At 48.1% G+C, this 14215-nt stretch overlaps 4 protein-coding genes across 9 annotated transcripts; 2 read left to right on the top strand and 2 right to left on the bottom strand.

The window, feature by feature from the left end:
* The first annotated feature begins 59 nt into the window (after positions 1 to 59).
* gatd1 (glutamine amidotransferase class 1 domain containing 1) lies at positions 60 to 1554 on the top strand. Its single transcript, XM_003967683.3, has 7 exons — positions 60 to 214; positions 364 to 440; positions 528 to 633; positions 712 to 819; positions 898 to 989; positions 1080 to 1173; positions 1252 to 1554. Exons 1-7 carry the CDS (start codon positions 166 to 168, stop codon positions 1365 to 1367), a joined length of 642 nt encoding a protein of 213 aa, XP_003967732.3. The 5' UTR covers positions 60 to 165; the 3' UTR covers positions 1368 to 1554.
* Positions 1392 to 4591, bottom strand: chid1 (chitinase domain containing 1). Its single transcript, XM_011607577.2, has 12 exons — positions 4170 to 4591; positions 3898 to 4041; positions 3618 to 3750; positions 3492 to 3536; positions 3308 to 3414; positions 3175 to 3236; positions 3004 to 3093; positions 2695 to 2796; positions 2459 to 2608; positions 2187 to 2267; positions 2060 to 2102; positions 1392 to 1978 (listed from the first exon to the last, which is right to left on the bottom strand). The coding sequence occupies exons 1-12, from the start codon at positions 4272 to 4274 to the stop codon at positions 1880 to 1882; spliced, it is 1161 nt and encodes a 386-aa protein (XP_011605879.2). The 5' UTR covers positions 4275 to 4591; the 3' UTR covers positions 1392 to 1879.
* On the top strand, positions 4024 to 9998 carry ighmbp2 (immunoglobulin mu DNA binding protein 2). Of its 2 annotated transcripts, none has more exons than XM_011607578.2 (16): positions 4024 to 4147; positions 5202 to 5284; positions 5463 to 5632; positions 5719 to 5914; positions 6006 to 6103; positions 6200 to 6363; positions 6439 to 6639; positions 6723 to 6870; positions 6961 to 7135; positions 7279 to 7461; positions 7539 to 7657; positions 7735 to 7829; positions 7936 to 8059; positions 8130 to 8933; positions 9086 to 9282; positions 9361 to 9998. In XM_011607578.2, exons 2-16 carry the CDS (start codon positions 5208 to 5210, stop codon positions 9550 to 9552), a joined length of 2943 nt encoding a protein of 980 aa, XP_011605880.2. In that variant the 5' UTR covers positions 4024 to 4147; positions 5202 to 5207; the 3' UTR covers positions 9553 to 9998. The 2 variants fall into 2 exon arrangements, with proteins under 2 accessions (XP_011605880.2, XP_011605881.2); XM_011607579.2 differs by lacking the exon at positions 4024 to 4147 and adding an exon at positions 4653 to 4714.
* On the bottom strand, positions 9941 to 13635 carry deaf1 (DEAF1 transcription factor). 5 transcript variants are annotated; one of them, XM_029841742.1, is made up of 13 exons: positions 13193 to 13635; positions 12661 to 12758; positions 12244 to 12373; positions 11987 to 12136; positions 11751 to 11890; positions 11612 to 11677; positions 11470 to 11532; positions 11279 to 11396; positions 11064 to 11201; positions 10685 to 10968; positions 10536 to 10625; positions 10375 to 10461; positions 9941 to 10241 (listed from the first exon to the last, which is right to left on the bottom strand). In XM_029841742.1, the coding sequence occupies exons 1-13, from the start codon at positions 13383 to 13385 to the stop codon at positions 10140 to 10142; spliced, it is 1659 nt and encodes a 552-aa protein (XP_029697602.1). In that variant the 5' UTR covers positions 13386 to 13635; the 3' UTR covers positions 9941 to 10139. The 5 variants fall into 5 exon arrangements, with proteins under 5 accessions (XP_029697602.1, XP_011605888.1, XP_011605884.1 ...); XM_011607586.2 differs by having other exon boundaries at positions 10375 to 10464; positions 11470 to 11514; positions 13193 to 13634; XM_011607582.2 differs by having other exon boundaries at positions 10375 to 10464; positions 13193 to 13633.
* Between the last annotated feature and the right edge of the window lie 580 nt (positions 13636 to 14215).

Below are 14215 nucleotides of genomic sequence, written 5' to 3'. Positions count from 1 at the left end.
TTATGTGCCGCTCCCGTTTTGTCATTTTATTTTGAAATCTCGCACCGGATGTTGAAGTCAGCTGACCGCGCTTCCGCCTTCCGTCTGCGACAATTTGACAGTAACAGACGCAGATATTTTTCTTTCTTCATTTCAAAGATCTGCGTTATCATAGTTATCAGTCAAATGTCTGCCAAACCGACATGCCTGACAGTGGCGAGTGCTTCTCCTCAAGGTAGGTCCCTAAACTTATTTAAAGGGTCCGTGTTAAGACAAATGCAATGTTTTCTATATTGAATGAATCGGTCTCATAAGCCTAATATCGGACATCTCTCGTCTAAACAAAGGGAATAATCAAGCTTTTGAATTGTTGTGCTCTTTTAGGGGTGTCAGCCAAGTCTTTCCAGCAGTGTTTCTGTCTGTGTTCTTCAGTGTTTAATCTACAGACCGCCACACAAGGAGTGAGACGCGTTCATTTCTTTGATTTATTGCCTCACTTCTCGGACATATTTCATCTAGGACCGACATTAAGAATTTTTTCCTCGCAGGGGAAGCCGATAGATTTTTCTGGAGTGGATGAAAGCACCAGCAGATGGGTGCAAGACTTCAACATGAAAACCTGCGCTACACCAGCCAAACTCGAATCTATAGATGGTAGGAAAGCCAAAGTGGATAACTTTATGCTTGTTTTGGTGTTTCCCTACTCAGTGAAGTTGTGCTGACCTTTTCCAGGGGCCCGATACCAGGCCTTGCTCATACCGGACTGCCCTGGGGCTCTGAACGACCTGGCACACAGTGGCTCCATGCATCGCATTCTCACACACTTTATCTCTCACCAGAGTAAGCGGACCTAAGCCTTGGAGACAGTCGGTATGAGGTGTTCACATGTGCAATGCAGACTTGTGCTCGTCTCTACAGAACCCATTTGTGCTGTAGGACAAGGAGTATCAGCCCTGTGTTGCGTCACCGAGGGACAGAAGTGGATCTTCGGTGGCTACAGCTTCACAGGGGTCAGTCCTGTTGGGGTTCCCGTTTAGAAAATACTCAAATTTCATTGTTTCTCTTAACATCAACTGTTCTGTGGGTTTTTTTTTTTGCAGCCCTCAGTGTTTGAACTGGTGCGGCAGCCTGATTTTGCCAACCTGCCTCTGGTCGTAGAGGACTTTGTGAAAGATAACGGTGGATCCTACACAGGTGGGACGCTGTGTACGTCACACCTGCCCCGGTAACGTGTCGCAGACGCTCATGTTTTTCCGTTTGCTTTCTTCCCAGCGAGTCAAGAAGACGCAGTGCACGTAGTCGTCGACAGACACCTGATAACGGGTCAGAACCTGCAGTCGACCTCACTTGCTGTAAATAATCTAATCTTGCTCTGTGGTGGGAGGTAAAAATAGAAAACCAGGACCATCATACCCGTGGACAACGGCGCGGTCGGCCCACATTTTTATTTACGTAATCATACAAACATTGATCTGGGGCAAATACTGGAACAAATGTTTGGCAACAGTTTGGAAGTACATTACTTGCAGCATTGTCATTAAAAATCCGATCAAATAAAAGAAACAACTTTGTATAGTTCTGGTTTGAAGAGGAGTTTGATGTTCTGTTGAAATCAGGCGTCTGCACCCTGATATTTACATTCATGAACGAGGATAATACTACATAATGAAGTGGGGGGTGTAGGCAAATCAAGTGTCTGCAGTTAGTACCACAGAAACCAACAAATCCCAGATTTGTGTGTGGTCACGACATTCATGCAGGTTGAATATTAACTAAATTCCATCAATGGCACATTTCAGAATCTCCTTACTTACAAAAAAATGATCTCCAAACAGTTCTTGAAATTTCGCTGCACCTTGTTTATGATGGGAAGCAAAGGTGATGATAGGAAGTCCCACTCTCATAGAAGATCATAGAAATAGTCCAATCCTTGTCCCAATTCCCACAAGGAAATTCCTGTTCCCAGTTCTGCAGCTAAAGAGATCCTCAGGTAGACTGACTGTAAAAGAATTTGAAAAGAGCGAGTAAGAAGAGTATGAAACACCTTCAGAGAGAATGAATCATCAAAAGGCACACTTGCCTTCAGGGTTGGATAGTACGCCACGTGTTTAACGCCGCCGTTCCTGAACCCAAGAGAAGATTTCTCAGTCAACGGCGTTTTTTTGCAAAAACCTGCTGTTGAATTAAAGTGTGTTTGACGGCGTTACCTCTTGTAAGTGATGTAGTGTTCGCCCGAATATTCATCCCAGGCATGTTTTGGTCTGTGTTCACGCAAAATCTCAACGTACCTGCAGGAAAATCAGGCGAGTGTTGTTAATACTTAATAACAGTTTTACTAATAAAGATAGGCAGAACGAGACACGTGCTGGTCTATTACACTGTTATACACCTATAACAGGTTGTCGTTCCTAATTGTGCTGTGCTGATTTCAACGGTACGACTTGGTGGAGATACAGCCAGAGAGGAACAGCTCAGTTACCTCCCGCCCAGGATGGGCTCTGCCCCTTGGGCTGCGAAATCAAGGCCATACAAGTTGAGTCCCAGCAGGATCTTCTGCCTCCACTGAGCAGTTGGTGCCAGCTGGAGGATGCAGTCTCTCACCCAGGGGAGGGGGGAGCTGGGGCCCGGCCTGTCAAAACCAAACAGCAATAAAAGGGAACGGCGTCACTCTTGCTGTCGCAGTCGGAAGTTTTCCTTCACTTCCCTCTGACTTACTTTGCACCGTTGGAATAATCGTACGTCATCAGGCTGAATCCGTCGACGACAGGGGCCAACTCTTCGAACTCCTCCTGACCAAACATACCAGGCTGTCCCGTACTAAAGGTTTGGACAAATTGGCATCATTTATAAAACTTTCATTACTTTCGCTCCATGTTAAAATGTGTAAAATCAGAAGCACAACTACAGAGGATTTAACGTGGCGTTCCACAAGGTTCAGCATCAGGACCAAGGTTATTCTTATTAAGTGTGTCACAGCATGAATTTGGTTATTTTTCTAAGGTTAATTAAATTTAAGGAAGTTACCTTGTGACAGCAGGCGGAATGACGAGAATACAGTCTAATCTTTTTGTCTTCAAAGTCTCACAGATGTGTTTGACCAAGTGGACCAGCTCCCTGTGCACAGATGTCACATGAATGAAGATCAGCCTTTACTCATCAAAGTGGCCAAATGAACGTTTGAACATCCAGACGTACTTTCTTTTGTTACCCCCCAGCTGGCTCCAGAGCTCCAGGGTGAACCCGTCGAAACCCTCGGTCTGCAACAGCGCGCTTTCCATCAGTCGGACGCACAATCGCAGCCGCGAGCAGTTAAAGTAAAGTTCAGTACCTTCGCGATGTCCACCAGCTCGCTGGCCAGCTCCTCGATTTCATCCTCACTCGCCAGCACGCTCATATAATCCTGGTAAGACCAGCCATCGAATAGCAGCCGAGGCACTGACGGAAGAAGGAGCGCTTCAAATAAACGGGCGGCAGAGTTTTACCTGCGCCGACATCTCCACACGCGTACTCACCCATCCGGATTTTTTTGTTAGCCTTGCGTACACCTTTGACCCAGCCTAAGAAGGTAAAAGGACGGTATGCAGGATTTAGATCGGTAAACACCTTTCACCTGACTGACAGGGGTGGAAGTCCTCTACCTGGGTCGTGATCATGGAGTCCAGTGACGTCAAAGGTTTCGGGCCCCCTTCGGCGGAGCTGAAGCCAAACTGGAGACACTGAGGTCATCTTGGAGCCAAACAGCTTAGCAATGTCGTAGCCGTGGGAATTCCACTAGGAAAAAGATGACGTAATAACTGCAGTCATGATGACTGTTTCAACCTGGAAGCTTTAGACTGACTTGGAAAACAAGAGTATTGCGGCTGTCAGAGGCAGGAATGGTGTTCTGGAATGAATGACTTCATCAACGGGTTGACTTACAGGTGTGACATATCCAAGCACCTGTCCTGGGAAAGTCTTCTTGATGTGAACACAGTGTCTCTTTTCTTCCCTCACTATATCTTTCCAGTGTGGGTCGGACACCACCAGGCCTCTCTCCAACACAGACGATTCAGCAGGAGAAGTCTGGACGGAACATAATCGTTAGAGATGGAGCCTCATCTGGATCCAGTGGCATGACAGCGAAGAGTTGCAAGACCGGTCAGGTCACGGAGACACAACCAATCTGGAGGTAAAGCAATAACTTAACTCACCTCCACCTCAGCTTTGTGCGGCTTCTTTGCATCGGTTTTGGAAAGCGTGGCACCGGCTAGCCAGTAGCAAGAGGTGGCGTGCAAAAGGAATAACGTCGTTTTCATTGCCAAAAAATCAAAGAGAAAAACATTCGTAAAGCAGTTAAAATTAGGACCGGGTTAGCCTAGGTTTGCAGCGCCGATGATTCCTTCCTGAATGAGACCTAATAGATAAACGAATATTCTGTCCTACGATGTGATATCACGCAAAACAACGAGCCTCAGCAGCCAGGCACACTGCCTGAATTTGGGACCAATTACCGGGCCTTCTTTTTCGGTTGCTTGTTGGGTTTCTGTCCGGTATGATTGACAAGGAGGCTCTAGTGTTTGTCGAAACGTCAACCTTGCTGGGCAACTTCCGCGTAGTGTTTCCAAAACAAAAGTTGTTTCCGGTTACACGTTGCCGCAGTTGGTCGCCCCCGCCACTTGGTGGCGGTGTGGCCAATAAGTGTTCATGGTATTGTAACCAACGAAGAAAACACAGGGAAACTGGAAGACGAAAACATGTAAGTGACACAGAAGTATGAATTAAAATGTTCCTTTTTTAAGAATATTTTATCCCGTTTCTTCAATTGTGGTGTAAACAGCCGTATGTTTGTAAAGTAGTAAGGTGTACGTGTAGTAATCTGTTGACGACGCATAGCAAGAGCAAATTCTTTAAATTGTTACTGTATTTCTGTCCTAAGAAAGAATGTTTAAACCCAGAGAACCCTGCAAGATTAATTTCAGTTTATTGCAGCAATATCAGCATGTTACTCAGAAATGGACGTCTTAACTGATGTAAGAGATATAAATATAATGAAAGGTACAGATTTTAAGAAATGTAGTTGTAGTTACTGATATTAGGGAATAAATTCAGCTTTATTTAATGTTCTACGTGATACCTTTTCATACTATTGATTGTTTTAGTCAAACTGGAAATTATGATGTGAACTAATATTTATATTAGTGTGTGTTGCTAACACTGGTTAACTCTTATTTGGGTATTTTTAGTGAGCAATGACTGTCGAGCAGTTTGTGACAAAGACACTTGAGCTTCTGCAGGAGGAGAGAGAGGCAGAAATAGAGGAAACCAGGTTTGTGCCGTTATATTGTCAATCATGATCTTTGTATGATGGTGTCCGAATCCAAAAATGTATCTCACGTGTAGGCAAATAAGTATTAAAAGCAGATATTCTGTTCCCAATCTTAATGTTCACAGGCTTTTTGTTGATGTGAGGTGTCATTTAAAAATCCTTATTTTGTTGTCTGCAGGTTGTGGCGGGAAAATGTCTCTCTCAAAGACCTTCAGAGTAAAGGCGTTTGCTTGCTCAAGCTACATATTGGAAGTCAATCTACAGGCCTGTATGGCCGCACAGTCCTGATCCTCGAACCAAGAAAACACCTTGGTTTCTCTTCCCTGCCAAGCAATAGTTTTGGACCTGGTGAGAGCGCGGGCTTTAAAAAGTGGGATTTTATTTTTGTGTATTCCAGGTTTAAACTTTTCTATTCAATGTGACTTCCACCACAGGGGATATAGTTGGTCTGTACGACACCGGTGGATGTTCTGCTGATTCACAGGTTGGGACCGGAATAGTAACAAGGGTCAGCCAAGCGTCTGTTAGCGTGGCCTTTGATGATACCAAGGACGGCATCAGCTTTGATACAGATGCACTCTACAACCTCCTGAAGTTGGCAAACGATGTCACCTACAAACGAATGAAGAAGTCAGTAACATCTGAATTACCATTGTCTGTAACGAGCATAGATCACAGAGAAATGACGTACGAGCCCAGTAACAACTGTTCCTGCTCCTAGGGCCTTGAATGAATTGAACAGTTACAGTAACGGACCAGCTGGCAATTTGATAAATGTACTCTTCGGAGAAACAAAACCTTCTTGTTTTTCACAGTCAAGTAAGTCAGACTTACCCTTTTTCATCAAAACTTGGTCATGTCATCTTTGTACCCGAGTATTGGACCATTTCAGGACCCCCTGTTTTGTTTCATCAGACGAAACTGAATTCTTCAACAAGAATCTCGATGATTCCCAGAGAGAAGCTGTGACCTTTGCTCTGACCCAGAGAGATCTGGCCGTAATTCATGGACCACCGGGGACTGGGAAAACCACCACGGTGGTGGAAATCATCCTCCAAGCCGTCAAGCAAGGCCAAAAGGTGCGTAAGATTGTAAAAGGATTTTCGGATGAGTCACGGCGGTCTTGTTGAAGGGAGATTTCCACACCTGCGCAGGTCCTGTGCTGTGCTCCCTCAAATGTGGCTGTGGATAACTTAGTGGAGAGGTTAGCACAGTGCAAGATAAAGGTCCTGAGGCTGGGCCACCCTGCCAGACTGCTGGAGTCCATCCAGAAACATTCATTAGACGCCATCATTGCTCAGAGCTCCAACGCCGACATCATCAGCGATATCCGTAAAGACATCGATAAAGCCTTTGTGAGTGTTTGACGGCGCTCCGCTCCTGCCTGGCATTGTGCCGTCTTGGCTGGTGTTGTCATATTTTTGGTGTTTCTTTCAAGGTGGGACTGAAGAAGATGCACAATAAGGGCGAGAGGGCGAGTTTCAAGAGGGAAATCACAGAGCTGAGGAAGGAGTTGAAAAGCAGGGAGACCACAGCCATCACCCAGATCCTCAAAAGCGCCGATGTCGTTTTATCAACCAACACGGGTCAGTGAAGAGGAGGGAAAATTCCCCCCCCCCCCCCCCCGCTGGTGTGAAGATGAAATGCAATCACAAAGTGCTTCCCTGCGTCTGCAGGTGCTTGTGACGACGGGCCTCTGAAGTTCCTGCCAGCGGAGCATTTTGATTGGGTGGTGATAGATGAGTGCGCTCAGGCCCTGGAGAGCAGCTGCTGGATCGCCCTGCTCAGAGCACGCAAGTGTGTTCTGGCTGGAGACTACAAGCAGCTACCGCCTACCATCAAATCCCAAAAGTAAAAGCTTTAACAATCCAAACTGTAAATGAATATTCCTTTTCTTGGATCTGAAATCAGACGGAGCCATCTTGGCGGGTCCAGAGTGAGGCAGGTCAGAAGCTGAATCCTGTTTATAGGGTTTGTTTCGTCGTCCTCCGCAGGGCTGCAGTGAAAGGCTTGTCCGTCAGTCTCATGGAGCGGCTGATCCAGATGTACGGAGACACGGTGGTGCGAATGCTGACGGTTCAGTACCGCATGAACGGCGCCATCATGGAGTGGGCGTCTGATCAGATGTACCAGGGAAAACTAACAGCTCACAGCTCTGTGGAGAGTCACCTGTTAAAGTAGGTGGGAGCATGTCACTCTTCCATACCGCTTTAAATGAGACCACAACAACGAAAGTCGCGTCTTTCATGCGAAGAGACCTGCCAGGAGTCGCCTGCGTGGAGGAAACCAGCACGTCAATGCTCCTCATCGACACTGCTGGCTGTGGGCTCAACGAGATGGAGGTGGCGGATGAGCAGTCTAAAGGCAACGAAGGTTGGTTTCTCCCATTGCCAAAATAGTTGCAGTGAATATTCCAACAGGTTTGTGGAGTGTTTCATCCTGACCCTCAGGTGAAGTCGATATTGTTGCGCTGCACATAAAAGCCCTGACTGAAGCTGGTCTCAAAGCCAAAGACATTGCCGTCATCGCCCCGTACAACCTGCAGGTAGGTCAGAAACCTCAGGAACCAGCCAGCTGGTCTGCACTTCTACAGAAAATAAGAATTCCTACGTAAGTCAGTGAAATGGAGGCTTTTTATTTCCCTTATGTAGGTTGATCTTCTGCGCCAGAGGCTTTCAGTGAGACATCCAGCGCTGGAGATAAAGTCGGTGGATGGATTTCAGGGCAGAGAAAAAGAGGCTGTGGTGTTGTCGCTAGTTCGCTCCAACAGAAAAGGTATTTTTCTGTTATGATCAAAAGCGGGATTTTCCCTCCGCACGAGTACTTTAGCTCTTTCCTTTTGTAGGGGAAGTTGGGTTTCTGGCAGAAGACAGAAGGATAAATGTGGCGGTCACCCGCGCCAGGCGTCACATCGCCATCGTGTGTGACACGCGTACGGTCCAGAATCACGCCTTCCTCAAATCCCTCATTGATCATGTGACCCAGCGTGGCGAAGTCAGAACAGCGTTTGAGTACATCCACGACATTGTGCCGCAGAACTACACGCACGACCACAAAGGAGGAAAGACAAACACATCCGCCCCCAAACAAAAGGTTAAAGATCAGCCCCCCAGCAAGGAGAGACAGGAAAAGAAGACGCCAACTGGTAGTTGTAGTAATGTAAAAGCTGGGAATAAGAAAACCCAAAAGCCCACTGAGACGGCGCTGATGAAGGAAGAGGAGAACAAAAACAGATACTCCGAGATCAGGAAGCAGGTGGAGCTCTTCCTGAAGGACCGCGATGGTAATGAGCTCCAGTTTCCGTCTTTTTTCACCTCTCATGACCGCCTGCTGGTCCACCAGGTGGCCGAAGAGCTGGGCCTGACACATGAGAGTACAGGCGAAGGCAAAGACAGGCGCATCACAGTGTCGAGGCCTGTGAAACCGGTGCCGGCCGAGCAGCTGACGCCAGAAGAAGAGGTCGACGTCCGCTCGAAACCCTCTGAATCCACACAGGAGTTGCTGCGTCAGCCTCAGTTAGGCCTGAAAGAATTACATTTAGAGCGGATGGAGAGAGAGCAGCAAAAACGGGAAGAAAATGCTCAGCAACGACGGCAGCAGAGCAACACCCCGCCAGCTCCATCGTCAAAGAACACCAAATCGGCTAAAGGTCAGTAGGAGAAACGCTCCCTTTCTTCGCCCTAACCTACCACCAGGGGGCGATCGGTGTCCTTTGGCCTCATTTCTGTCGCTGGTTATTTTACAGCTTGAACCTGACAGCAGCTTCTTGTCAGTATCCCAACATGATTGTGTCTCTTTCAGGTAAGAAGGTCAAGATGGGTGCCTGCGACATTGCTGCGGCTGCTGCTCCAGAGGACGACTTTGACGCTCTCCTCAGCGCCGTCCGGAAGGCCGACAGCGTGTGCAGCTTCGTCAAGTGTAAAGCGTCTGTGCTGACTCTCGGCCAGCTTTGTCTGCACTGCAACAGACAGTATTGCCTCAGTCATCACATCCCAGAGGTGAGGCGTGAACGCTTCCCCCAGCCGTCGTTGGCGCCACTTGGAACTACCCTTTCTCATATCTTAAACCTTTTCCAGGTTCATGGATGTGGAGACAAAGCCAAGTCCCACGCTCGCATGAGAATTAGCAAAGAAGGGGTTCTTTACGCTGGAAGCGGGAGAAAGGACACGTCCATGGACCCCAACAAGAAAGCCTACCTGCACAGGAAGCTGGACTCTAAACTGAAAGATATGGCATCACAAAGAAAAGCGAAGCAAGAGGACAGATAACCGTCCAAGTTGTTCGGAGTTCTGAATGAAACGGCTGCGTTGGTTCATGAGGGAGCTCCGCTTCACTGCTGCTGGACAGCGGAACACGACAAACCGCAAGAAAAGGGTGATAGTGTGCGATGGAGGATTAGAGCAACTTTAAATAAATCAGATCAATAGAACGTTTCTTTTCTCACGCGAAATGAAGTGAAAATGTCGGACGTTTCTGAATTGGTTGGCACCAAAATGAAAATTGATCCAAGGTTTTTCTTTAGGTTACTAAGAAAACATGTGGAAAAACTGTTTCTATTTAATTAATTGGGTTTATAAGTGTAGGTTTTCATGATTTGAATGTGTGTAGTTCAAAGATGCAATCCGCAGTTCTCTTATTGACCACTAGGCGTCGCACTGATAAGACTCTGACAGCGTTTATTTGACTTAATTAAAACAATGACAGTGATTGATAATTTCACACATGTACTCCAAATGTTGTTGTTTTTTAAATTTACAAAAAAGCCCACAGATATGTAACATCTGTATATCAACATAACTTCCTGTCTGTCCTGACAGCTCATACTTTTGTGCACTGCATGGACATGGAGCTGCTGTCATTTAACTTTGTCCATGTCCATGGACGTGATTGACTCGTCCTCGTGAACGGCCACACCCCCTGATGACTGACAGCAGATGTGCTGGTGATCCTTCCAGTCCTGCAGCGAGAAAACAAGTGCATGAGAGTTGCAACGTTCACCGAACCTGTTCAGTGTGTCTGCAGGGGGGAGAGAGAACGCACTCCAGTTGTGTTTGCACTCAAAAAAAAAAGAAGAAGAAAGCTCATCTTACCTTTCTCTGGCAGAAGGTGGAACAGTAGTTGACCTTGTGACAGCCCGTGCACTCACTTATGGCGACGCGACCGCAGTTCACGCACATCTGCTACAGAAGCACGGAGAACCTGTGACGCAGGAGGGACACAAGAGCCGAAGGTGTGTGAGGAGGCCTCTTACGTTGATGATGATCTCTGTCATTTCAGAACTCCTCTTGGCTTCTGAGTCCTCTGGCTGCTGGAATATGATCTGGTTCTGAAAGGACAAACACTATGTTAAACGTATGTATTTAAGGGTTCTATTCAGATTGTGTTTTTTTTCCCCCTCACCTCTTTCCTGCCCCCGTGACCTCTGACCCCTGTGATGTCCCCTGGTGAGTTTTTGGCCTGTTCTACCAGAGCCTTCAGCTGCTGGGCGTTGCTCAGCAGCGTGTTGGCCAGCTCCTCCAAGTACAACCAGGTGTTCTTCTGGGCTTCGCTCACCACGGGGCCCGACCCTCCGATGGGCCCCACCTCCAGGCTGGACACGAGCCCGTTGGAAGGCGACGCCACCCCGGTCATCTTGGCATGAACCGGCTGAGGAGAGACGGCGAGCGCTGGCAACGCCGTCAGCACTGCGGGAGAGAAGGAGCAACGCGAGTGAGCGCCGAGGCCCAAACACTAAAGTCTCCATCACCGGGATCCGTGAGGATCCGTCCAGAGCTGCGACCTGCCGTGCTGGTGAACACCTCATTCTGGGCCGAGCCTTCGGAAATAATGGCGGCGGCAGTGGTGGCGGGGTCGCCCGGAGTCCGGTCGAAGGTCAGGGTCCCCGAGGTGGTAAACTGTCCCGAAGGAGACACTGTGACTGTTGAAGGGCAGCAGACATTTTAATCAACAGGAACCCACATTGGGGCGGGATGGAAAACGGGTCACGTGACGCACATGTGGTTCCTGGAGCCAGCGTGATATTTTTGGGCGCGGGAGGTTTTTTGGGGGGCAAGACCGCAGACTCGTCCTTCTTCCGTCTCTTATAGGGGACGAAGAGGCGAATTGGACCGGTCTGGACGGGGCACAGAGGGCAGATTGAGGGGCAGAACGGAAACAGCTGACGGTCAGAATGAAAGTAGCCGCACCATCGTGATGTTTTCTGCTACCGGAGACTCTGCATCCTTTGGACACTGAAGGGGAGAAAGACACTTAAATGGACAAATTTCCTGCCTGATCTGGGGACTGTCTGTGTCCCGTGATCGTGCAGACGCAGCACTGGCGACTCACCTCGGACAGGTCGTCGCAGCAGGCTGCGCAGGTGCACGAGGCCGCGTGGGGGTTCAGGATTCGTTCCTACCCAATCAAAACACACGTCAAATTCTGTCAGAACCAGATTGACCGAAGGCTAAAGAAGTCCAGTGTGCACCTGAATGAGGCACAGCAGGGGCCGCCCGGCGTATCTGATGCTCCTCTTCCAGTCTTTGCTGCTCGCCCTTCCTGCCAGGCCTTCGAACTCCGTGGGAGTGAACCACTGCTGGTTGTGCCTGATGCAGCGACCTTTACCCCCTGAACACAGCACGACAGAGCGCTCAGTGTGTGGTACACGGACCCTAAAGTGGGCGAGCACGCGTCCGTGAGCAACGTTAGCAACAGCAGGTTCACCTGAGCCCAGTCTGCTCTTGTAAAGGACGCCGCTGGCGTTCCTGCAGCGAACCGGCAGCTCGTTGTTGTACACCGAAGGGTCCCAGTTATACTTGGAGCAGGAGTCCTTCACCTGAGGGGCGCCCAGCGAAGTGGGCGGGGTTTGTGGGCCTGAGGAAGATGCTGAGAGTGACTTAACTAGCATTCGTTTGTGTTTGTGTGTGTCTGTGTGTGTGTATTTATGTTGCGAGGCAGGTAACTGTCACGCACACACACACCTGGTGATGCGATGGTAGCGGCAGACTTGAGGCCGGCGGCCTCCACGATGCTGCCGTCCGTGTGGACGACAATCAGTGTGGCCTTCTGGGTACTGAGACCTTCACCCAGCTGCAGGGTTGTCCTTCCGCTCTATGGTGCACACACACACACACACACACGTGTTTACCTTACCTTCATCACTTCTCTGACCTCATTCTGGGGGGTTAAATGACATCATCCACATTTTAAACAACAGCAAAACCAGAAGGAATAAAGACCTTCGTTCTAGGTTTAAAACTTTTGAACAGAACTGGGACTTTTTGAGGTTTTTGCATTAGAAAGAGGCCAAAATCAACCGATGAGCTCTGCTTAAAACACAGGCAGTGACTGGATGTAGACACACTTCCCTGTGTGTGTTATCAGTGTGTGTTATCTACCAGCATGTGCTCAGGCAGACTCTCTGATGTGGCCACCGTTGTGGTGAAAACATTGTCCTCAGATGTTTGAACGTCTCGCACCGTCACTGTCGTCACACCTGCAGGGAAAAAGAGTGAAATATAATCAGGTCGGTTTTCACCCATATTTTTTGTTTTTAAAAAAATGTCTTGATGAACACAAATTCAGAAATTACTGACAATGGAAAGTAAGATTTATGCCATAATCTAATACATCCCATTGATAGAATTATTATGGGATAATAATCTAATCTAGTGCAGACTGATACTGAAAAAAAACACAGACTGAAACATTTGGATGTTGCAGGTCGAAAAGAGCAATAAAATATACTTTTCATTTTTCTCCCAACATATCAGATGTATGTTGCATGATTAAACAAAGCCGTTTAAAGTCAACGATCACTCAATTTCGGCTGTAGTTTTGCAGGCAGTGTAGTCTTTAGCGTGCACTTTCCTGCACGGTGCACGCTCCGCCAACACTAAAGGCCCGATCCGCCACTAAAGCCCGCCTTGCCTGCAAACGCTGCCTCGGCCTCGTCTGGGTTCGGCAGGGATTCGGCTCCGATGTCGATGTTTCCCGGCTCCGCCATCACAGCCATCGTGGTGACTTCGGCCTCAGACTCGGTATCCGAGCCGTCCACCGTCGGCATGCCGAGGGGCGGTTCGTTCAGCCCGAGCGTCTTCGTGGCCGAGTCCGTCTCGTCCATTCTCACGAACGACAAGAGCCGAATGTGAACGAGCGGCCGCGGCGAAGACCGGGCTCCGAACACAGCCGAGCTCGCCACGAACACCGGGAGAACGAAGCGCACGCAACCTCGGCGACGCCTTATTCGAACTACAGCGATATTTTTTTGCTCACATGTAAAGGAAATGGCGGGCGAATACGCGGAAAGAGAATGGCTCCCGGCCTTCTTGGTTGTTTTTCCACCAGCACAGAGATGTAGCGGAAATTACCGAAGGGTTCCGGAAGGACCCGAAGGGATGCCGTCTACCAGAAGTTAGAGAACAAATGAAAATAGCTAGGTTTATATTAGGTTTTTAAATCTGTACTGTGAAAACACTAAATTGTTAATCACTATTTTCATCTCGTTTGTAGTACGACTTAAAAGAAGCCATTCCCGTGGTTCATGTGCGTTGACCAGGGTTGTCCACTAGGTGGCAGCTCAAACAAACACGGACCCGATCAGCTGCTCTCAGGTCAACTTGCTCAATGTTAATTAAACAAGGATTTAGAGGGAAACTGATCTGAATCACCATGAGATGTTGTAACCAAGCCATGCTTGATTTATTCACCAGTCGCAAAGGTGTACACAAGATTAAAAGACATTACTCATTGTGGACGGTATCATGGCACCATAAATGCTTTTAGTTTATAAAAGTTTCAACTGCAACAAGAGTCAATGGTCACGACAGCTGAGTGTGAAACTATCATGCACATGTGAAACAACAGTACAGTGCGCGTGTGCGCGTGCACGTGTGTTTTAACTTAATCCTCCTGTGTCTGCTGTAATCCATCTGTGTATGTGTGTGTGTTTTG

This window comes from Takifugu rubripes, chromosome 9 (genome assembly GCF_901000725.2).
Source record: "Takifugu rubripes chromosome 9, fTakRub1.2, whole genome shotgun sequence".
Classification (NCBI taxonomy): Eukaryota; Metazoa; Chordata; class Actinopteri; order Tetraodontiformes; family Tetraodontidae; genus Takifugu; species Takifugu rubripes.
This window is presented reverse-complemented; position numbering and strand designations above follow the sequence as displayed.